Source organism: Silene latifolia, chromosome 2, assembly GCF_048544455.1.
Source record: "Silene latifolia isolate original U9 population chromosome 2, ASM4854445v1, whole genome shotgun sequence".
NCBI classification, from domain to species: domain Eukaryota; kingdom Viridiplantae; phylum Streptophyta; class Magnoliopsida; order Caryophyllales; family Caryophyllaceae; genus Silene; species Silene latifolia.
The window spans coordinates 4,423,111-4,447,643 of NC_133527.1; the positions used below are offsets into that span (position 1 = coordinate 4,423,111).

At 33.5% G+C, this 24,533-nt stretch overlaps 3 protein-coding genes across 4 annotated transcripts; 1 reads left to right on the forward strand and 2 right to left on the reverse strand.

The window, feature by feature from the left end:
• The first annotated feature begins 3,135 nt into the window (after window positions 1-3,135).
• Window positions 3,136-8,509, forward strand: LOC141642065 (mediator of RNA polymerase II transcription subunit 6). Its single transcript, XM_074450746.1, has 5 exons — window positions 3,136-3,618; window positions 4,629-4,803; window positions 5,234-5,303; window positions 7,566-7,672; window positions 8,230-8,509. Exons 1-5 carry the CDS (start codon window positions 3,374-3,376, stop codon window positions 8,395-8,397), a joined length of 765 nt encoding a protein of 254 aa, XP_074306847.1. The 5' UTR covers window positions 3,136-3,373; the 3' UTR covers window positions 8,398-8,509.
• Window positions 8,510-9,043: 534 nt separating this feature from the next.
• LOC141642066 (calmodulin-2/4) lies at window positions 9,044-12,362 on the reverse strand. 2 transcript variants are annotated; one of them, XM_074450747.1, is made up of 2 exons: window positions 11,968-12,362; window positions 9,044-9,659 (listed from the first exon to the last, which is right to left on the reverse strand). In XM_074450747.1, exons 1-2 carry the CDS (start codon window positions 12,041-12,043, stop codon window positions 9,286-9,288), a joined length of 450 nt encoding a protein of 149 aa, XP_074306848.1. In that variant the 5' UTR covers window positions 12,044-12,362; the 3' UTR covers window positions 9,044-9,285. The 2 variants fall into 2 exon arrangements, with proteins under 2 accessions (XP_074306848.1, XP_074306849.1); XM_074450748.1 differs by lacking the exon at window positions 11,968-12,362 and adding an exon at window positions 10,299-11,184 and having other exon boundaries at window positions 9,044-10,004.
• A 5,800-nt stretch (window positions 12,363-18,162) lies between these two features.
• Window positions 18,163-23,301, reverse strand: LOC141642067 (uncharacterized). Its single transcript, XM_074450749.1, has 3 exons — window positions 22,657-23,301; window positions 22,000-22,500; window positions 18,163-18,582 (listed from the first exon to the last, which is right to left on the reverse strand). The coding sequence occupies exons 1-3, from the start codon at window positions 22,838-22,840 to the stop codon at window positions 18,221-18,223; spliced, it is 1,047 nt and encodes a 348-aa protein (XP_074306850.1). The 5' UTR covers window positions 22,841-23,301; the 3' UTR covers window positions 18,163-18,220.
• Window positions 23,302-24,533: the final 1,232 nt, after the last annotated feature.

Below are 24,533 nucleotides of genomic sequence, written 5' to 3' on the forward strand. Positions count from 1 at the left end.
GTCAAACCGCAATTTTACAAAATTTATTCCTCAAAAATTGAAATATTACAACGGAATTACCACACAGAACTTCAAGCATTCATAACAAAAATTCTAATTTTAACGAATCACGAACCTTACACCAATCAAGCAAATTGAGAGCATAATCAAATAAATTAACACAAATGAATAGACAAACAGATTTTACTCTAGACAACAACCAGTTAAAAAGTGATAATGATAGATCAATGAATAACTACATAAATTGAATATATTATTAGGTAATAAGCAAAAAAAATGCAGGTAAATTGAATGCAAGCGACATTTGAAAGCAACAAAACCAAATGAATGTAGATCAAATCAGGAATGAACCCCGAATCAACTAATTTGAAGCATAAAAATCGTAAAAATATAAGGGAATAAGAAGGAAATAGGGGATCTTGAGAAATTACCTAATTTGGAAGGAATAAAGCAAGAGAAACGCAGATGAAATCATAGCAAACGAAGAAGGAAGCAGACTAGACAAAGGCGGATGATAATTGTAGATGAAGTCACGGTAATGGCGGTTAAGTGTACAATTGGAGATAGATGCTGAAGTGTGATGAATGCAGAAGTGGACGAAAGAGATAGTCGGAGCGGCAGAGAATTGCGTAGGCGAAAATGAAATCGAAACGAGAGAGAGAGAGAAAAAAAGAGCGAGAAAGTAATGTGTAAAATGACGGTGTTGGAGGGTTTTGGGATTGGGGGAATATGCGAGTGTATCTCAGTCGTCTGTTTATTATAAGATCCAAGGGTTGTGAGTGGTTCTCACAGTTCTCATTATCTTGATGGTTCTCATAGGATCCCGAATCTATCATCTCATATTAGTAGATTTAGAATGAGTAGACTAGTTTATAAGTTAGTGACTTACTCCACCTATCAGCAATTGGTTTTAAAATGAAACTTCACTTACTTGTGTACCGATCTTATGCACCTACTTCTATAAATATGTTGCTGAGAACTCAACAAGTTCCAAAGAAAAACCCATCACACAATCCCCTTTATTTTTACCTCTACTTTAATCTGGTGTGAGAATCGTTTCAAGTTAAGGCTTTTTTAAACAAGAATTGTTGCAATATTATTAACCAAAACGAATACGATTATGTAAACTAAGCATGCATATAGGAACATGTGTGAAGTGGCATGTAGACTCCAGTTAGATGACTTTACTTTGGAGTTGAGTACGAAGCACTAAAAATGGTGTTATTTGGACTTAACAACTCCTTATTTTATTTCGAGCTGGGTCAGGCCGAAATTTGGCGTATGGGCAGCCCATACCTGTAGGACTATTTGGGTTTAGCCATGAGCTTTTCTGGGCCAAAATTAAAGCCCAAGATCGCAAAAAGACCGGGTGGAATCTGGTCGAGCCGTCGGCTCCGGGACATTTGGTGTCAAATGAGATGCAAGACCATTATATTATAGAAAGAAAGAGGATTTGAACATGTGACTTATTGTCACGATACCTCGGTCTTAAGTCTTAACCACTAGGCTACGACCTATTCAGTAAAAAGAATTATAATTTCGAAGGGTAAGAAATTATAAAGTGTAGTGACTGCATTAAGTTAATGAGATACAATTAAAACACTATAACCTAAAAAGAATTAGTATACTCCGTAAGTTACAAGAACTAGATATCTTTCTATAAGACGCGACTTAATGATATCATATTAAGGAACAAACTAGTATTGGTGCCCGGCTTCGCCCGGGCTACCTCTACTTACCATTAATTTTTTTTTCATTAAATAAAATTACTTAAAAGTTGCATAACCCATAAATTTTTCATTAATATATTTTTCTATGACATATCCTAAAATTACGATGAAATAAATTTTTAGACAAATTCCCTACTCCCGCTATTAATATTTTACTCTTATTAATGAAACAATAGTAATAACATTTCACTACTTGCCCGAAATCATTGTTACTTTCAATACTCCCGCCGTAATTTTTGTTACTGTTACTACTGTCGCATTAATATTGATAATTTCACTACTCTCGCCATAATTATTGTTACGTTCACTATTGCCTCATTAATATTGATTATTTCACTACTCCCGTTGTTGTTTCTATCACTTTCACTACTCTCGCTGATAATATTGTTACTTTTCCTATTCAAATGAGTGATTACTATCATATAACTATATTCAATGTTACTACAATTCTTTTCTTTACTGACGAAATTACTTTTACTACTTAGACATGCAATTTTAAGAGAGTTATATATTTATATAAATATATAAATATATTACATATATGCATTAAATCAAATCGAAAGAATAATGCAATATTATATATTATGGAATCTAACTTGAATTATTTATAACCTACTTATTATATTTTTGTATGTTAAATAATTAACATCTCTATACATCTAATAAACTATAAAGTTTAAAAAAATTGCATAGATTTTAAATTTAATATATAATTTTATGATGATAATAATTAATACCATAAGTGTGCATATTTATACTAATTAATTATTTTATTTTAAGGAAATTGACCATCTTCTAATCTTCTATAAATATTTAGGAAAATTACCAAGCATCTCCTTTCTTTTAATCTCCTTGAAATTGACAATTAATTATTTTATTTTAAGGAAAGTGACCATCTTAATTAATTATTTTATTTTAAGGAAATTGACCATGTTTTAGTCTCTTACAAATGTTTAGGAAAATTACCAAGCTTCTATATAATTTAATTTTAACTACCCAAACTATATAATATTTGCATTGAGATCCCTTAATCGGGTCCATCACACGGTGCTATTGATTTAAAACTATATAATATAATTAATTTGTATAACTTTCTTTAATTACATTGAAATCCTTTGGTTTCTGAATTTAATATATAGTATTGATGACTCCCTTTATATTAAAAAAAATAATAATTAATAAAAAACTTGATGAAAATGTCGTCCTAAACATAGGCTCGTAGTGCCCAATACTCCGTATTTATGTAAGCAAAAATTCTACAGTCCTCCCGGAGGACGGTACTCCTCACACACAAACACAATTCACCCAAGTGGAATATTATAATGGCTTGTGTATGAGAAATATCGTCCTTCAAAAGGACAGTAGAATTACTCTTATGTAAGACCGTCTCACACAACACTTAAGCAGCGGAGTAGAAAAGGGCGTTGAAAAAGCGTTACAAACGTTTCCCTCCAATTACTGTACAATTTACAACACGAATACGAATTAAGCAAACCCTAAATCAAATTTCCCCCGATTTCCCTCTTTAATTCTTCCCTAAAATCCTGTAAATTGAGCTCAATCCCCAATTCAATACCCCCAATTTCATTTCCACGCTTCAATTCGATCACGAATTTTACCCAAATCAACCAGAGAGTACAAATATGGCGGCAACACCAATGCTTCCGCCGGGAAACCCTAATCTCGACGGAAATCCGCCGCAATTACCGCCACCTGGAACAGACATGACTGGAATTTGCTTCAGAGATCAATTATGGCTTAATTCTTATCCACTTGATCGTAATTTCGTGTTTGATTACTTCGCAATGTCGCCTTTTTATGATCGTACTTGTAGTAATGAGCAATTGCGGATGAATTCTATTCATCCTCTTGATTTATCTCACCTTTCGTAAGATTCTATCCTTTTTTTTGATTTCTGGTGATTTTGTTACGAGTATAAGTCTCTTGTAATACGGTTTTACAATGGCGCCGGTAGTTGTTCCAAGTATAATAGCACGTTTTACACAAGATTTTGGGTTTGATTGTTGAGGGTTTTGTGTTTTTGTTTTGCTTCATTGTATTGTTGTTTATTGGGATTGAATCGAAGGCGGTAATTATGTTCACTTTAATTTGTTTGTGACGAGTATGTTTTGATTAAATGCAGCTATTTTTCACTTCAGTAGGATTGATGATGCGAGTTTTTTACGATTTTTATATACTCCGTATCTTAATTTCACTTCAGTAGGATTGATAATGGGAGTATGTAGTGAGTTAGTGACTACTGAGTACTGACTAGTGGTTGACTGATTCATTTGCGGAATTGCTGATGCTAAGGCAGTAGGCAATTGAGACTAAGACAAGTACGGAGTAGTACTTTCTCCGTTCCAATAGGTTAATTTTATACTTAGAACTATTTAGGGGATTTTGAAAAGTGTTAAATCCTTGTCAGAATGATGGATAGTGAAACTAGTAATCACTACTTAGTTCATCTCAGAAAGAGTCATCACCTTTCATTTTGTATTTTCCGGAAATAAAAGATTGTTTTCTGTACTTACCACTTACCAGGGTAAACTATTACCATTCTCATATTATTTTCAATCAAAATAAGCAAATCAGAAGGGATCATACGGGAGTAGCTACAGTTCTAGTGTTAGGATATTTTCCGGTGTATTCTTAAATAAGCCTAATTAGAAGGCAACAAACTTTGGTGACTGAGGGGGTAATAAAGTTGTTCTTTGTAGCTCGGGGGGTTATGTGTCATCCATGCTGGTTTTCTGAGTTTATGTTTGTTGTCTTGTAAAGTGATTGGTAGGTTGGTGTGAAACAACTGGTTCATGTTTCTGCGTGGATTGCATTAAGATGGTTTTTTATGGGACAATATTGGGTGATAGTTGAATGATAGATTCCGTTTTGCTACAGGAAGATGACAGGAATTGAGTACATGCTATATGAAGTAGTGGAGCCCAATCTGTTCGTTATTCGAAAGCAAAAAAGGGACAGTCCTGAGAAAGTCACCCTAATGTTGACTTACTACGTTTTGGATGGTTCAATCTACCAAGCACCTCAGCTTTGCAGTGTTTTTGCTTCAAGAGTTGTAGGTTCAGTTCTTTGGTTTTGGATTACGATGGATTAAAGTGAAATGGCTCACTAAACTGGTTGCGCTTCTGTTAATTGTGAAGTAATAGTCATTCAGTGTATTTCTTGACGCAAAATTCATTTTGTGTCATTGAGAGACAGCCTCTCTGTGTTGCTAATATAGGGGTAATGCTGCGTACATCCCTCCCCAACCGAATTGCGGGAGCCATTGGGGAATGTTGTGTTGTTGTAAATATAGGTTCAGTTTGTCGTTTCTATTATCACTTGGCGTGTTTTGTGCTGATGATTGTTGATGAAGCCCTTGTCAGCATATCTCGTTTCTTGATATAACTGGGAACATAGTTTTCCTCTTACTATTGAATGTATTTGATGTTTAATTATTAATCTTGGCGCCTCTTTAGTCATAATAAGTTTGCTTGGATTTGCAGGGGCGCGCTATGTACCATATACAAAAGGCATTCCACACTGTTGCCTCCAAGTCGGAAAAGATTGGGCATGGTATTTTTCTGAAATCCCAATTTTTTTTAGCATATATCGTTCAGTGGGTATATTTATTTTTGTGACATTTTTGGTGGCTGCTGCCATTTAATGCTTTAACCTATTCTAGCCGTGTGAATCTATTGGAAGGAGTTTTTGTTTATAAACACCGCCCCAGAGTCTCTATCTGACGCTAACATGATTTCATTGTAGAGAATTGTCAATGTGAGGTTGTAACACGATGAAATCTTATTACATAAGTGTAAAACAAAGTAAGACAAGTGAACAGGTCTTCTTTTAACCTCACAATCTTATTACATCCCTACTCTTCAGTTACCCTCATTGGCGCAAATGTACTATCTTTTTGTTTCGGTTATCTTGACGAGACTTTTAGCTTAAGTTTTCTAATTAGGTGATACAGTGATACTATTGATGGTCACTTTCTTGGCATAAGACAGTTTCTTGCCAGAATACAAAATTTTGTAAAAAAATAAACACAAAAATAACAGCAAATAGCAAATAAGGTCGTCTTGAAAATACTTAGCAAAATCGGGTCTACGTAGGATCCCTAATTCGGAACCTAGGATGAAAAGGAGACACGCCAGCGTGTTTCAAGGTGACTCGTGTTTTATAGTATTTCTATATTCATGCAGTAGATATCACTGAATTGATATCTGGCTCATTGGCAAGTGTCTATCTTGGTGATACAAAAGATCCCAGGTTTGATTCCCAGCAGGTGCTGATGGAGTATTGTTTTATTCAATACTGACAAAGAGCATCATGCATTGCCATAAAGCAAAATTGTCACTCAAAATATGGTTATGTGGAAAGTCGAACTTTAAACCTACAAGTCTTATGGAGCTGTTCCTACCACTTCGCCAGGAAGAACTCCGTGTTAATAATAAGCATAGAATATGTTATGCACAAACACAGAAGCGAGTTACGATGGACACTGGCGTGTCTCATCCCAGGTTCCGATCCAACGTTGACCCCATTTTGCTTAATATTTTTAAGATGGTCGTATTTTGGTACTTTTTTATTTTCATTTTTAAGTATTATTTATAAAAAAAAAAGATTCCTAGTATTTTCACCAATTGTTTATTCAAGCATTTGTTGAGGTCGTACAGAATCTATTGGAGCAATCGTTTGGAAAAACTCTTGGAATCTGCTTCTTGATTTACCATTATGGCTATAATCTTGCTCTTGTTGTTTTCATCTTTAGGGTGTTACAATCCTCTTTCCCCAGCTTATGGATATTTAGGCATATGAGCACTCATGAACACCTGCTTTTTTTTTTCCTGTAGTGAGACTTTAGGCTTTGATCTCTGGGGATAATTGCATGACACATCACATCATTACCATTATGACTTTCAGTTGACATTATAGCTCTTGGTTAAATGTGAATTATTCTTAGCGTTGTTGGCTTTCTGCTCAGAGTATGGAAACAGGCCAAGTTATGTCCTTTGTCGACCCTTTATTTCCCGCTTTTGAAAACACACTATCAAAACCAGGATATGAAAAGGGTACTGGGGGAAAATTAGCTAATTTACTACTTTCAAAAGCACGTTTGTAACAATGTACTTGCGAGTAACATGTGATCTTATTACATCAGGTGTTTTGTTGTAATTTTTAATGTAAAAATAAGGAAGCTTTTACAGGTATGTGGAATTCAAATATGCAATGTTGTACAAGATGAATTTGATCCATTTTTGCACTCTGACACTCGACTTTACTTAAGTTCCTATTTACCAGGAGTATATGTGCAAGATTTTAGCATAAACAGTTGAACAGGGTATAGATACTTTGGTAAGCAAAATGGATAAACAGGGACTTATGTTTGGTAATGAGTGGTTCAATTGGGCGTATAAGTCAGCATTTATCAAGAGATACGGTAGTAATATAGACTATGGTACAATGAGAATTGCGGGCTGGACTGTTCAACTGCTAAATAACCTAATTATTCATTTTCATATCTGTTGATACCTCTAGTTTTTTTTTTTTTTTTTTTTTTTCCGTTTTTTTTAGGGTAATTGAGTGGTTGAGATTGTACACCATTGATGGCTCTACACTCTTACAATTATCCAAACCCTGTGATCTCTGGGTTCTTCTCTGTCTCGAGCTTTATGCGGTTATGCCTTTACGTGACAGCCTATATCTAATTTATTTGTCACTACTTTTTCTTAATTCAGTTGATGTATACCGATCATATAGTCTTACTGATAATTGCTTGAAGGAATATGGAAAATAATTTGTCTGATCATTTTTTTTTCTTGGTTGAAACAGATGGTGAAAGTGATGATGCTGATGATGATAAAGCAGTTGCGAAAGAAACGATAGATTTTAGAGAACTAAAAAGAGTGGACCATATTCTTGCATCCTTGCAGCGCAAGGTGAAATTTTTACAAATGACATGCATCATAATTCTTTTTTCACGTAAATTTTTTTCAGTAACTACTAGCAGACTGGAGTCACAAATCGTATGTGGATGAAAAGTGTGGCTGCGCAATGTAAATTGTTACATGTTAAGCCGTGTCTTTGAATATAAATGTCGGGATGCAGGAGTGTTCACTGCTCTAAAATGTAAAACTAAATGTAAACTAATTTATCTGTTGGTGCCTTGGTGGGGATACAGGGATGTTTTGCTATACATGTAATCAAGGGATGATTAATGGTTTGTGTGTCCATGTGTGACTTGTTAAGAAATGCCCTGCGAATCTCGAGATCTATACATCTCTGGATGTATACCTTGAGCTGTTCTCTAGTCTCTACAAATGCTACGTATCGTAGATGGTAAAGTCATTGAGTTGCGGTACTTATGAGTTATGACTCTGTCAACTTAAATTTGCCATGTGATGTCAGTGTTTTACTGCTTTGAAGAGCTAATCGAGTAATCTATAATCTGAAAGGCAAATGTGAGCTAAGCTTGTAATGCTTTAAACGTGTGCAGCTACCATCCGCCCCACAACCGCCCCCGTTTCCAGAAGGATATACCCCACCTCAACCCGCAGAAGCAGAGCAGGGTGCAGAAACCCAGCCAGGCTCGGAACAACAGCAGCCACCCCCTGTTGATCCTATTATCGATCAAGGGCCAGCTAAACGCATGAAATTCGATTGATTCAAGTTGTTAATTCAGTTGTGATATCATTATTGAATTTTTGTAGAATTTTGTTTTCTGTAACCATTGATTTCCTAGAGCAATTCTAATTAATGATAATGATTTGTCAGTATGATCGTTCAGTTGTACTCTTATTGTCTCCGTCTTGCTTGTCTTAAATTGGAGCTATTGACTATTGAGGCAAACAGGATGCTGCAGTTGTACTAGTCACTAATTATGTGTTGGCAAATTACATGAAGCTTAGTTTGAAATGGCGTGCATCGTCCAGGAGGCGCTACCGGAGTTCTGCCAGAGGGGCGCTACGGTTTTTTGTCTGATGACGACTATGTCAGGAAGCCTCATTTGGAATGAGGGGGACACAAGCTATCTTTGTAGTCCACTGGTAATGGACCACATCTCGACTATCCACTTGGTTCTTGATGTAACATTATGTTATGGCGATTACAATCTCGTACAGGAATCTGTGGGAAATATCGGTGTTTTAAAGGACGAATTGCAAGGAGCCAGACAACCGAAAGTATGAGGCCGCTTTGAACAGAAAATAAGAAACGTTCAGCCCCATTAGTACTCCGAATCTGATCGCAGTTCAATACAAAAGAACTGCATGCGAAATTCATCACTTAACAATAGATTTTGCAAGCTCCAATTGATAATCAGTCAAATGATTCATCAGAAAATCCAGTTAACCATCCAAAAGTAACCGACCACAAAGGTAAAAAAATTCAACAGATCATTACAGAAAAACAAGAAACACTGATTCAACAACCACAATCATAGAACAACATAAGATTAAAAGCACCACCAGGGTTACCATGGCCTCCGAAATAAAAACTTAAGATCCGATAATAATTCACTAAGAAGCAATTATAAAAAGACGCCCTGCCCTCCTCACTTGGCCATCATGACTTTAACAAACTCGTCATAGTTGATTTGACCATCACCATCGACATCAGCTTCCCTGATCATCTCATCAACTTCTTCATCAGTGAGCTTCTCACCCAAGTTGGTCATCACATGGCGCAACTCGGCTGCTGAGATGAAACCATTCTGGTCCTTGTCGAACACACGGAAAGCTTCCTTGAGTTCCTCCTCGGAGTCTGTGTCTTTCATCTTTCGGGCCATCAGGTTGAGAAACTCAGGGAAGTCAATGGTGCCGTTGCCATCAGCATCAACCTCATTTATCATGTCCTGAAGCTCTGCTTCGGTTGGGTTTTGACCAAGAGACCTCATCACAGTTCCGAGCTCCTTGGTTGTGATACAACCTGCCATACGAAAGAAAGATAGGATTAAATAACAGATAAGGCATCCTAGCTATTTAACGCCAGCACTTAGACACTTCACACGAGATATTTTCATAAAATAACCATGTCAACCACTTGGACAGACATCCACGTCGAAAAATGTTGTAATGAAGTATACTCAACATAACCTGTAAGATAATGGGCAATTCAATGGTGAAATATTATCACCACCATTAAAGAAACCAGCATAAGATCCCGCCATCAAAATGATTTAATCGCAGGTAAATTGGTTACGTAAATGTAATATGTGGCCAGAGAAAAATAACACCCTAAAATCCTACCAGTGACTACAAGCATGGATAGATACTTGATAAACAACAACATCAGAGCCTTAATCCCAAAATGATTTGGGGTCGGCTGACATGAACCATCCTTTGGAACCATCCATGGGTGAACGCACACCTCAAAATGCGGAAAAAAATAGAAAAGAAAAAGTGAAAAACAAAAGGGGAGTTAAAACATAATACAAAAGCCAGGTAAACTTATAGGTTTCAAAATCGAAGTCCGGATTTCTTTTATAAAAACTTAGAATTTAAATCGAGAATAAAGATTAAAACGATTTTGAAAATTGAAGTAAAACTTAAGGGTCCGGATAGATACTTGATATATTTCCTTTAAAAGAGCAACGAACAGATGTTAAATTTAACTCGAAAACACTGTGGGAATAAAATTGAAACCACGTAACAAAGTTACTTGCCATCTCTTGCCCTGTAACAATATTGGGGTCTGGTTTCCTAATTTATGCAATTAATTTCAACACAACTATCAATGGTATATTAAGCGATTTAACAGATGTGTGTTAAACGTTGCATCAGAAACAAAAATCAAAACTCTCATTATAAACCAAGTTAATAACAAAACCCCAATAGCGAAATAAGAATACAAAGGACAACCTTAAGGAACAAGAACTAAAACGAGGAAAGACAAGCGGATTCTAGTAGACGCTATCCTCAAAGAGACACCCGAAAGTCCGAAACTTGCAATACAATTAAAACATTGATAGAGTAAATAGAAAATGACATATAACAAGATCAGACAAGAAAACGACCTAACAAACATCAATCATGAAACATTACTAAAACAGCATGTCAAGTAATATCCAAGATCAATTACAATTCACAAGACGACTTCCGAAATAAAATCATTACCAACAATAACAATAACCCCAATGTCTCAAAAGCTCCATCTATGACGAGACCAAATGTTTTAACAGAAATCACTATATACGGCCAAAGAAAAACACCACCACTCAAACCGCTCCCAAATCACCTAAACACTCAAACCATTCGCAACCTTAAAACAATCCAACCTCAATTACTTCCAACCCTGACATCACCCATCATAACATTACCAAAAAACGTCACCTTGTCCACAAAAGCTATACATCAAAATGGCACATTCGACAACATCAATAATCCATCCCAAAATAGAACTCCGCAATCAAACGCCTCCTCCACGAAAGCTATACATCAAAATGGCACATTCCACAACATCAATAATCCATCCCAAAATAGAACTCCGCAATCAAACGCCTCCTCCACGAAAGCTATACATCAAAATGGCCAATTCAACACCACTAATAATCAATCACAACAATACAACTCCGCAATCTAACTCCTCCTCAAATAAAAAATTAGCTTTTTCGACGAAAGAATACATCAAAATGGCTAATTCAACAACACCAATAAGCAATCACAACAATAAAACTCTGCAATCCAATGCCTTATCAACTGAAAACATCAACTCGTCTCCAAAAATCGTATCGAAACCTCCAATTCGACCGCATCGATGACAAATCACATAAACAAAACTCCGCAATCAAACACCTCATCAATCGAAAACTACATCTAACAATCACTTCCTCACGCAAACCCTAAAATGACACCAATTCTCTCAAATGATCCAAAAACAACAATAATATCATCTCATTTCCTCAATAACCTCGCAAAACAACATCAATCAACAATCAATCAAACGCAACATTCAAAATTACAATACAAATCAACTAAAAACTCTAATTTTAACAATCAAATCATCCAGTAACAACATCAGCAGCTCAGTTCCTCAAATCAACAACAATTAAAAACCCTAAATTTCAAAAACTTCACAATCTACGCACAAAAAGTCAACAAATCATCAAATAACAATCAAAATTACATCAGATCTCCAACATTCATCAATAAAACAACAAAATCATCAAAAAAAACACGAATTTCCTCAAAAAAAACAAAATAACAAAAAACAAAAGGGTAGATCGGTAAAAACAAACCATCGCCATCCTTATCGAATAAGCTGAAAGCTTCCTTAAACTCAGAGATCTGATCGTCTGTCAATTGTTCAGCCATTTTTTTGTAAGATTAATTCCGAGTTTACCCTTCTTGTTGATTTTTTTTCTTTTTTCTTTTGCTTTTTTTTTTTCTCTCACTAGAAATGAATTTTGTTATGAGAGTTTCTCTCTTTTGAATGGTGTATTTATGTTTGGATAGTTGTTATTGAATGAGTTGTATTTTTAATAATGGAGATATTTAATTAATTTAATTAATATTAATATAAATAAATAGTTGATATTTTTTTTATTTTTTTTAAGAGATATATTCTTCTTGATTTTTATTGGTTGAAAGCGAGTTGGCGATTACTTGGCAACATCTCACCTTCAAATGTGTTGGTCAACGATTATGTAGTCACTCGTCTCATTTATATTGTCTTATTTTTCTTATTTTTTACAGTATTTTTTTAAATCAAATGTAAACGATTTTTTGCTTTTATTAGGAAGGAATTATAGAGAAAAATAAACATATATCGGATGTATTACCTCACATTTTATTTATTTTTGAGCATATTTTTATTTTTTCTGAGCTTATTAACTCAAACTTTATTTGTTTTTGAGCATATGCGTATTTTTTCCGAGCTTATTAAAGTTTATAAGTTATATTTTAATTTTTTTTCGTCAAAACCCAAATTTAACGAAGTTTGTATGTAATGTTTTTGAGTTTAATGTAAATTTTTTTAGCTTAATGTTTTAATGAATAAACTCAGAAACTTTATTATAAAACTCATAATTTTTAAAACAAAACTCAAAACTTTATTATAATGCTCAAAAACTAAAAACTGGTGGTAGTCTATCGGATATATGATCCACTTACTGAAAATTATGTCTTTACTTTTAACACCCAAGCATAAATCAAGATTGAAAGTGGTTGTTCACGGTATCTCGTCAAAATGTGTACTTGACTAACATACCAATACGAGTATACGAAAACATTAGTCATTATATGTGCATTTTGTACTTACTCATTTGTTATAAGACCGTTTTAATTAACATAAGCTTTAATACTACTAACTTTTTAAAATCATTATATTGAATAATTCAGTAATGTAATTATATCTATTTAACTCTTTTTTTACTAATAGTTGAGAGTTAAATTTTTCAACTTAATGCTAAGATTTCCAAATTGTTAGAGTTTTTCAAAGTATGGCCAAAATTTCCCAAATGGGTTGGAAGTCGTCTATATTGTAAGACTATGTTTATCAATAACATTTGATATTAAAAGACAAAAAAAAAATCACCATAAAGTAATAATAAATAAATGCTTGGAAAGAAAAAATCACAACATTATGTTACCCTCCAACACTAAAATGTGACATTTGTGTAAGAGTGTTACAAGAAAGATGTCAATAAAAAATGGACAAGTGGCATGATAAAATATAAAAAAAATGAGATAAGAGTGTCACATCAATGTTATGAATTGAGTAAGAAAAATAAGTATGAATATTATGAGTTGGAGGAGTAATAAAAAGTCAGAATATTAATTTTTTATTCATAACACTCAAATTATCAGTGTTATTGATGTACATAATCTAAACTTTTGAAGAGTTTGATCCACACCCAATAAAAATAGAGAGATTACTCATTACATAAAGTAGAAAAATTCTGTATGATGGAATGTTTTTCCAAAATGGGGTTTTATAACAAACAATTTAACGAAATAGGGTGACTTTGAAACTAATTACCCAAAATGGGTCCACGTAGGCTCGGTTTTAGCGTTGTTAGGGTCAGATTAAGGTCGCTCAGCGGGAGAGCGACTTGAAGCCAAAACGCTCGGCCGCTGAGCGACTTAGCAATTTATTTTAAAAAAAAAAAAAAAAAAAACCAAAAACGTAACTGATGGGAATCGAACCCGCAAACTAAAACAATCACTTCACACCCCCTAACCATAACACCAAGGATAATGTTATGACTTATTTGGGAGATTAAAATTAAATATTTAAAATTAATAGCAATAAATGCATTTTGGGACTTTAACAACAGTTACTCAATATTTTATTTAAGCACTTAGATTTAACATATAACTTTGATTGCTTTGGTGGTTATGTAGTGTAGAATAAGTGTCATTTTTGTGGATGGTCTTGAGTTCGAATCTGTTTAACAGCGATTTTTTTTTTTTTTTTTTTTTTTGGCAAAACCCAAGCATTGTGGGGGGAGGACGATTTGAACTCAAATCGCTCACCCCCCGAGCGACTTGTCTTGAAGTAGTATACTGCGGTTTGGGTGAACATCAAGTGACACTTTGGGTAAAGTCGTTGAGCGGGAGAGCGACTTGAATCCGAGCCTAGCTTCGGTGATGACGTGGACCCATTTTGAGTAAATAATTTGAAACTCAACCCATTTCGTTAATTAATTTGTGTTTGAGCCCCATTTTCGAAAAAAATTCGTATTATATAGATAACTATTAATTAAAACGGGGAATTACATACCGACCACGGTGCCGTGCCCCAGGTGTACGTAATAAAATCCACGGGTGTACGGTACACCACTATATTTCCATATTGGCGGGCGGCTGCCTCACTTTAAAAATTCTCACCTAAAATGTACAACACAAAATCGTTTGATAACATCCATACATTCAATACTTGAATCTAAAAGCATTGGACAGTAGTTTTAACACAAATTATTATTTCAGACCATCATATCCGTCTGAAATGGTCAGATGGATGGTCAGACGGATACCATTTTCTCTCACAAAAAACTCATTTAGGGTGTGAGTGGGAAAGTATATGGGGGTGTCCCACCACCCATGTGCTTTTCACTTGTGAGAGGTCTTATTGCGGTCTGAAATAAGGCGGTCTGAAGCAAGACGGACTGTAATTTTAAAAGTTAGATGGTACAAAGAGTCCTTGTTTCGGCCCACAGAAATTAAGTCATTACTCGCGATTTCATAGTATAGTCAATGTATCCATCTCTTGTAGACATGTATATTGTATGAGTATTAGATTTTATGTTTATATCCTTTGTGAGAAATATTTTAATCAAAGGTAAACAAATGATTGTTACAGATGTGTAAGTATAGTAATTCATACAAGCTTGATCACTCCGACATGGCCAACAAGTTAACGTTAAACTAGTTTTAAACCCGTGCAAATTGCACGGGATGCTATTTCAAAATTTGTTAAAATAATATAATGTAAATATTGAAGATACATTATATTTGTAGTTAGCGTAAATGATGTATTAGTGTATTACGGTCAAATAAAGCGAGTAGTTATTTTAGTACAATATACTTTCTTATTAGCTAAATTTGATTTTTAATTTGTCTTGTTAGTTGGTCGACTTTAAAAAAACCCGACTTATATATGAATACATAAAATTAGTAACGTTGCATGAGTTTAAATAGTTTATCAGATCGTTCAAATTCTTAACTTGTTTTTCATTTAGTTAAAGTCGTGCACTTTTGTAGAACCCGTGCACGCGACAAAATGAAAATTTGAACCCATACACAATTAAAATGGATATTTAGACCCGTGCAAATTGTTAAACCTATTTTTTCATTTAGTTAATATATTTCAAGCGAGATCATATTCAATAAAATACATCGAACGATAACATTATAATGAAACTTGACCTAAACTACTTTCCACTAATACTCAGCCAAATGATAACATTTCAAAATTGTATTTAGCCCATAATTTTGTTTATTTTGGAATTGTCTTTTAACGAAGCCCATAATCATGCATCAATCATCATAGCTATATTTCAAAAGAAGATTGCACTTAGCCCATATACTTTTAGCCCATAATTTTTTTTTTTGTTTTTTTTTTGTTTTTTAAGTAATTTTTATTCTTCTGTCCTTGACATTAATAGGAGTTATAAATATTTACTCTGTATTAGTTTCACATTTCTTAGCCCATTATTATTTTATAAATAATTTCAATTCTTTTTTACATTAGTTTCAGAATGGAAATTCTATATGTTCTTACATCAGTTTAAATCTAGAATCTTTTAAGTTGATTTATGATAATTGTATTTATTTTTACATCTTTTCGTATAAAAACCATGTTATAACCATTACTCAGAAGTCAGACCCGTGACCCGTGACCTAAGATTGTGTCCCGTAATGTACCTTTAATTTCATAAGCAGTATTATGTTAATTAATCATATATGTAATAATAACTTCAATAATGTACTATAAACATGCTCAATAATATATCCTCTATTTGGGTTGAGCTAATTATGTTCGATTCAAAATACAATAAGTCATCCTTACGACGAATATATCCGTCTTAAAAATAAAACGGGTTAAATAACACCCACTTACATCGATAAGATACTGTCATTCAAATTTCTGTTTTTTGTCTTATGTTTGAAAATTGACTTGCCTTAAGGTTAAGACAGATATACCCGTCTTAAATGAGAATTTGTGTTCCAAATATTTTTACGTCCAGCCAAAAATTTACTGAAATGGGCCTAAACTCATTTCCTTTTGCTTGAATATTTTATCCACTTTCTAGATCCAAATTTTCTTAAAAACAAAACCCTAACATGCCCTTCTATATAAATAGCTTGTGATTTGGAGAATTGAACCCTAAAATGCATAATAATACCTCATCTGCTTCGTTCACAAATCGATTTCACATACTACATTCCTACGCTCTCTCAATTGCAAATAAATGTGGATGTTCTCTCAAGTCACCTTTCTCATCATCCTTCTTTTCTACTCCGTATTTGAACATAACAAATATTAGACCCAAGTTCAACATTAGTATAGAAATAATTTTGAAACGGTACGGTTAATTTTTTTTTATTTTCGTTTATTGATAATTATTACTATTGTTATTATTATTATTATTATTATTATAAATTTATTATTAGCATTAAAACAAAAATTATTCTTTTTTGTCGAAAACATTTATTAAAATTATTTTATGCTGAAAATAAGCAGATTTTGGCACCTTAATTTGAAAAAATGTTACTATTTACAATATCAAATGATCTGTAATTGTTTGCTTCAATATCTTTGGTTCTCTTATATTTCTATAGTTGATATTAAACAAACTTTATCATATGAAAAAGTGGGAGTTACTTGTTTTTATTTGTTCAATAATTGTTTTGCAATATCTTTTTAATCATACTAAATGGGATTTACCATGAAAATATATTTTCTACACAAATTCGTTGAATAATATGCTTCTTAATTTCAAATATGGCAAAATAATTTAATATCATTTTAATATTTACTGGATATGGATTTTATTAAATTTAAATGTTTTATATATATATAATATATTAAATTTGTAATTTTATGTTTTAAGTTGATGTTGTTATTGTTTTTATATAATGAAAATTAACATTAATGATTAGTAATAATTATTTTAATAAAATTTGTTAATAAGCAATTCACATTAATCAAAATTCACATATCAGACTCATGTATCATATTGCTTGATGTGTAAAAAAAATGATTCTTGGAATTAAATGATAATGACAGAACGTGGGGGGCTTAATTTAAAAAAATAAAATAAAATTGCACTTTCAACCACAGGCTGACAACTCAGCACTGTGGTTGTTCTTTTAATAAATAAGATTAATAACAAGTACGCAGTACATTATATTACAACCCTAAAAATCTAAAATGATATTTTAAAGGTTAGAAGGTACAAAGAATCTTAGTTTCGACACACAGAGATTAAGTCATTACTCGCGATTTTATTGTATAGTCAATGTATCGATCTCTTGTAGACATGTACATTGTACGAGTATTAGATTTTATGTTTCATATCCTTTGTGAAAAATATTTTAATCAAAGGTAAACAAATGATTGTTACATATGTGTAAATATATATAGTAATTCATACAAGCTTGATCACTCCGACATGGCGAACAAGTTACAAGTTAACGTCAAATTAATAACAAGTACGCAGTACATTATATTACAACCCTAAAAATCTAAAATGATATTTTAAAGGTTAGATGGTACAAAGAGTCTTAGTTTCGGCACACAGAGATTAAGTCATTACTCGTGATTTCATTGTATAGTCAATGTATCGATCTATTGTAGATATGTACGTGTATTAGATTTTATTTTTCATATCCTTCGTGAGAAATATTTTAATTAAAGGTAAATAAATGATTGCTACAGCCTACAGATGTGTAAATATAGTAGTTCATACAAACTTGATCACTCGACATGGCGAAAAATTAACGTCAAATTAATAACAAGAACGCAGTACATCATATTACTAAATCCTAAAATAATAATTTTCTTTTCCATGCTTCATTAGGAGCTTCCAATTCATTGATAAACTCATCTAATAAGTCTCTAAAAATGAAGTGTTGAAGTACAAAACCAAAGTTCTCAACCTCTAGTCTCGGCCCACATTCCACATCCTTGCAGACTTCAATCACGGTTTCCCTCGTCTCGCTACTCCATCGACTTGTAGGCGGTAGCATCTTTGCCACCGCGGCTTTGGCCGCACCTAACACAAAGAGTGATGTGTATGGTTCCTTTTGAAAATGTAGCATCCTATTGTTGTCTTCCTCCCCTGCCTTTTTTGTGCTACTTTGTTGCCTTATTGGTTGCTCTTGGCACTTGAACTCGTTTTTAATAACTAATTAAAAAAGAAAAGTAAGCGATTTAGGAAAAAATAACTAAATTAACGATAAGCGGGGAAATCACAATGTCCAATTGTCCATGGATGTTCATCTCGATATAGAAATCGAGTCATAATATTTACCAGCATTAAAATTGCACTTATAACTTCATTATTCGCCAAAAAGTAATGCTCAAATTAAATGATGAAACAAAAAAAGTAAACACTCAAACTACTTTACTAACTACTAAGTGGCTAATTAGTTGTTGACATACTAATTTTGTTTAAATCTTAATTATTTGGTGTAAATTAAATCAGGGTGCCTATTATCGTCGATAACCGTGTATAATTATTACTTTGTGGTGGGTACTCTGATCTCATGATGAGGTAAATGGCTGATTAAAATGTTTGCTATATTTCCATGGGTAAGGATCAATCTTCTTATCTTCTGGTTAAGGGATGAAGTGAACAATCACCACACAAAACTCATTTGTTTACCATTATTTTATAGAGTCAACACTAATTACTCTTTGCTTTCGGAAAAGTGCTTGCGCTTATTTCTATTGTGAAATACTAGTCAGGCAGTCATACGAATTGATTCAATGTAGTTTCCGACGCAATTATCATCTTGGGTCATTAGGCAGTAGTATTTTTGTGTTGCTAACACAAGATCGGATAATAAAACTGCCTACATCCGACCTTTTCTTTACCCCGTAATTTGCAAAAGTCATTAAAACACATAGGATAATTTTGTTGTTGAATACCATTTGTGTATCTTAGAGATGCTATTTACTAAAAATCTTTTTTCATAATGAAGAACAGTGGAAAGACAAGGAAAAAGTGAAAAAGAATGAAGATGATAATAACTAGTGCTTAGTTATTGCCTTATTGGTTGGACCCCTTCATTCCTTTCACATTCTTTTTTACATGCATTATTATGCGTATATGCATGAGAAATCATTTCAATAAGATAAGGAATAATCGATGACATTACTCAGAAAATGTACCTGTGCCCACTAACAACATGTTGTTTCTAGTTGTAAGAACATGCCTACAAAATTAGGGTATATCCATGTATAATGCCAATTGTATAAATAATTGTGTCATTCTATTATATTTCCTTTGACATTTAAGTTATTTTAATTATAGACTTGGGCCTCGTTTGGTTCATCTAGGAATTTAATTAACACCGGAATATCCAATTCATGTGAATTATTTTCCTGTATACGAATTCACATGAATTCGGAAAAGTCGTTTGGTTGCGCATGCGGGAGTTGAATTCCACAGGAGTTGTGAACTACCTAGGAGGGGCTAGGTCATTCAATTCCACCATTATGTAGGCATTCAAAACTCCTTGGAAAATTGAATGCCTACATTTTGCCAAAAAATTGGCAACCAAACATCTTCCCCTTTTTACAATTCATGGGATTTTTATTTTCCCATGAATTGAAAGGGCAACCAAACAAGGCCTTGGTATATTATTTTGAGTGATAATACGAGTTGATTTTGGAGTGACGTTATTACTTGTAAATATTATGTCTGAGGATTCTAGAAAATTGTATTTTATATTATTTGGTTGATCAAGGAACTTAATTTTCCTAGGAAAATACAATTCATGGGAATTAAGTTCCCTCATCCAATTCAGGTGAATTTCGGAAAAGTGTTTGGTTGCTCGGGTAGGAATTAAATTCCACAGGAACTTTCAATGACCAAGGGGGAGTAGGTAAGCAACTTCCCACATCATGTAGGCATTGGAAGTTCCTGGAAAGTTCTAATTCCTACATTTTCCAAAATTTATGGCAACCAAACAACCCATGTTTTTTAAAATTATGGGATTTTCCAATGCCTATGTTTTCTAAGTGGCAACCAAACGACCCCTTAAGCTCATTAGTTTGGTCACATTTGTCAAGTTACCATAAAATTAGAGATGAAAATTGGTTAAGTTTATTAGATCGGACGAAGGTTTATTTGTATCCATTTACGTACCATGCATTTTATGCTTCACATACTTAATTCATTTGTCGTTCATGAGATTTATCATTCACATTTGATACTTCCTTTAGTTCCTTAATTTATATCGAGTAATAACGAATGGTCGAGTCAGAGAAAAAGTTAGATTTTTTCACTTAAAAATACGAAGGAACTTTCTTGGTTTTATACTAATATGCTCTAGTACTCCGTATATACTTTGTTTTGTCTCACTCATGGATTTATATTTTTTTATCGAGAGAATTTTAATCAGAAGTATAATTTTGGTCAAATATTTTATCGTCCATAACTTCGAAACTATATGTAGTGCATTATTGTTGTTTCATATCCACCAAATAATTCACGTTCTTCAAATAAAAACTGATACACCAATATAATCTTCGATTACTCATTCCGTCTCAATCATTTACTTAATTTTTTTTATACTTCACTCTAATTGTCCTCTGCATGTAATTTATTTACTTATGTTACACTCAAAAATGTGTGTGACAAAAAGAGGAATAGCGCCATCTCTATTCACTTCATCAATGCGTTTGACTGGTAATTAAAGATGAATCCGCGTATTGATGAAGATTTAACACATGCATGTGCCTAAAGTTATCCATGAAATTATTAGCTACGGACGTTAAAAAGTTGTCAACTTTAAGAATATCGTCCTAGAACAATCGATGTGTTTATCTTTACCAAAAAAAAAAAAAAAAAAAAAAATCGATGTGTTTATTTTGTGTGTCATATAGACGGGGAATGTTTAATCGATTTTTCGAACGTCTGCCCTTAAACCACACCACACACATCAATAACCTACATACGAAAGCACTCACAAAATATTCTCATAATTATAGTAGAATGTAAATCTTATCACATTTAGGTTATTAAGAGTTGTTTTATCACTTTTTATTTAGCACATCTATTTATGTCCCGAAATATGTTTAACCACGAGAACGACACGTTTGTTGGGCTCTTCTTATATACTTTCATGGTGTGTATTTGATGTCTCCATCAACGAGATTAATTTATAAGTTGGTGGGCTAGTCACTTCTTTTGATTTTTTTTAGATTATGAACTATTATGAATATTGATTTGACTTTAGTTATTTTGGGCTTGCAACGAGATTCAACATATTTCTGATTTGGTCAATATGCCGCTTACCAAGCATTCCTTTAATCTTTTATTTTTATTTTTATTTTTCATTTATATCGGTTTATCTATATATTCTGCCAATAAGGACATCCATTTATAATTATAGGAAGTAATTTAACTTTTATTAAATAAATTAAATCGGACTCTACTACTCAAGTAATCAATGTTTTTTTTTTTGTAATGTTGACGAGAATCGAACCCAGTTCATAAACACCACGTCTCACGACTTACCAACTAACTAAATATACTCATTTAGTATGTAATCAATGTACTTAATTAAAAAGGACGAAAAGTAATTAAAATTACCTTCTCTAGTCCTTTGGGTGCATGAAATATTAGGCGACCTAGAAATCACCCGATGATGATCGAGGACTGACACCGGACTAGGCTCCTCACTTTCCGTCTCCGTCTCCGTCTCCACAAACTCCTTCTCTTCCCCACCGCAATGACCACCACGACGCGGTGGTGTAACCGACGGCGATTGAACATCACGTACAGCCTTAATAATACGCTTGAGAGCTTGCAAATCCTCGTCACATTTCTCCAATGCACCTAACAACAACTTCCTCCTCTTCTCCGCCGCAACCTCCGTCGTCGTACCGTCTTCAAGACATGTTACACGTGTCACCGCTTTGGGCGGCGAATTCGGTGGACTTATTGACGTTCGTCGTCGAATTTCCGCCGGAATTGCCGGGCTTCTTGGTACTTCAAGTGTTACTTGTGTTGACGAAGTTTTGTGATTATGTGACTGACACGTGGCACTATTTCTTGGTTTTCGAGAGGTGGCCTCGCGTTCTTGTTTTTTACCTGTAGGAAAATGAGATAACGTCAATACATGTTACTGTAAACAGTAATAAAATTGGATTTCATGAACAAACTTCTATGTTTATACTTGAGAATTCTCTCTGTTTCATAATTTGAAAAATTACGAAACAGAGAGAATTCTAAAGACTACATACTTACCAAAAGTAAGAAATTTGTGACGAGTATGATACTTGGACACGAACTGAAAAATTCCGGACATACAACCAATTTTAACTTGTTGTGTGTAATTAGGAGTCGTTTTCGTGGTCGAGATCGAATCTCGACGCAAGGAAGTCGACCTCAACGACGTCGTCGTTTCTTGCCTTCTTTTTCTTCCTCCCATTTTCTTCCAAACTCGAACAATTTGTTAGGAAAAGTTGTAGGGTAAAAGAATGAATATCAATATGTGTTGATGAACAAACAAGTGAACAACAATTTAACGGTAAAAAATATAAAGTTGCAAAAAAATTAAAGTGTGTGGAGGGGTCTTAAGTAGAGTGATGATAGCAAAGGCAGATAGTTGTCTCTTTTTGTTACTCTTCTTTTTTGGTATGACCAGTTATGGTTTGATTGCGCACAAATTCTTATTTATGACGGAAGTATTTGTTTTATAATTAAAATAGATTAATGAGTATTTATTTAGACAAATTTAGATAAATAAAAACAAATGCAAGTAACATAGAAAATAACAAGAGCAACAAGAGTTTATCTTATTTATTTGAATATGATATTATTTTATCGATTTTAATTTTAAAATGAATATCTGACTTTCATCTTAAGGGAGAGTAGTGACAGATTATGTAGGACAATGCCACCATGGATCAATAATAATTATAATAAAGTGCTTTTGACTTTGTGCTCTTTAATTAATTAAATTAATTGATTGAGTAATTAAAGCTTAATATCTTATCACAAATTCTCATTATAGACGGACCATATCCGTCTATAATGAAAGACGAGTCAAATACAATACCATTTTCCTAATAGGAAAAACAACAAGTGGGGTGGTGGGTGCAAAAAATATCACCACTTTCATTGTACTTGACCCGTCTACAGCAATAGACGAATATACCCGTCTATAGCAAGACTAATTGATATCTTATAGTGTTTATGCATGGTAGATGAAGAACGTTAATTATTTTGGTTAGTAGTTACGTAGTACTAATAATAATTCTTTCAATATGTAGCTAGCATTATAAATAAGTCGGGCCACTTATGATAGTAGTGTAATTGTGTAGTCGACTAGTGCTTGTTTTGTCAAGAAAACATCTTAATTAAAAGTTTAAGCGGATGATTAAAATTTTAAGAATGATTTTAGACTCTAAATATGCCCCCTCACACGAATTTTCTTTGAATTTAAAGTGTGGATGTAATCGGAGGCCTCCTCATGTCTGGTGCTAATATTCCGCCTTAGAAATGAGGATGGTGAAATTTGAACCGGTGATCTTTTAGTCACATGACTCTGATACAAATATGTTCTCAAGGCTGGTATACTGTTTATCTTGGTCTTTTTTTTACGTTTTTCTTATTTTGGTGGTCGAGTCATGTTTTCACGTTTTTATTTAAAATATGTGAAAAAAAATCATTCTTTCCATGTACATGTCACTTTTTATTTATAATTTGTATTTGTATTTTTAGATCATTTATCTCACAATTACTCGGTCTTTATGGCGAAAGTAGACGTAAAGAGTTGATCGTGATGAAAGGAATACCATTTCACATTTAGATGACTATAATTAAGAGTGTTTCAGATAGGAAACCAAAAAAAGAAAGAAAGAAAGAAATGAATTTTCTTGTGAATAAAAATAAAAGTAATCGATATTGCAATTTCTCATAAAATTATTATTTATTTTTGATGGGGCATATTCTGCACCGCTGACCAAGTCAACACATTGAGCAAGGTCAAAGATATCCACAGCAAAGTCAACGACTTAGACAGTCTAGCCGATGCAACCCATCGGCCACACTGGTGTCGGCCGCAACCGGCAAATGGGGCACATATCCGCGTACTCATATCCAAGACCCTCGGCCGGCCT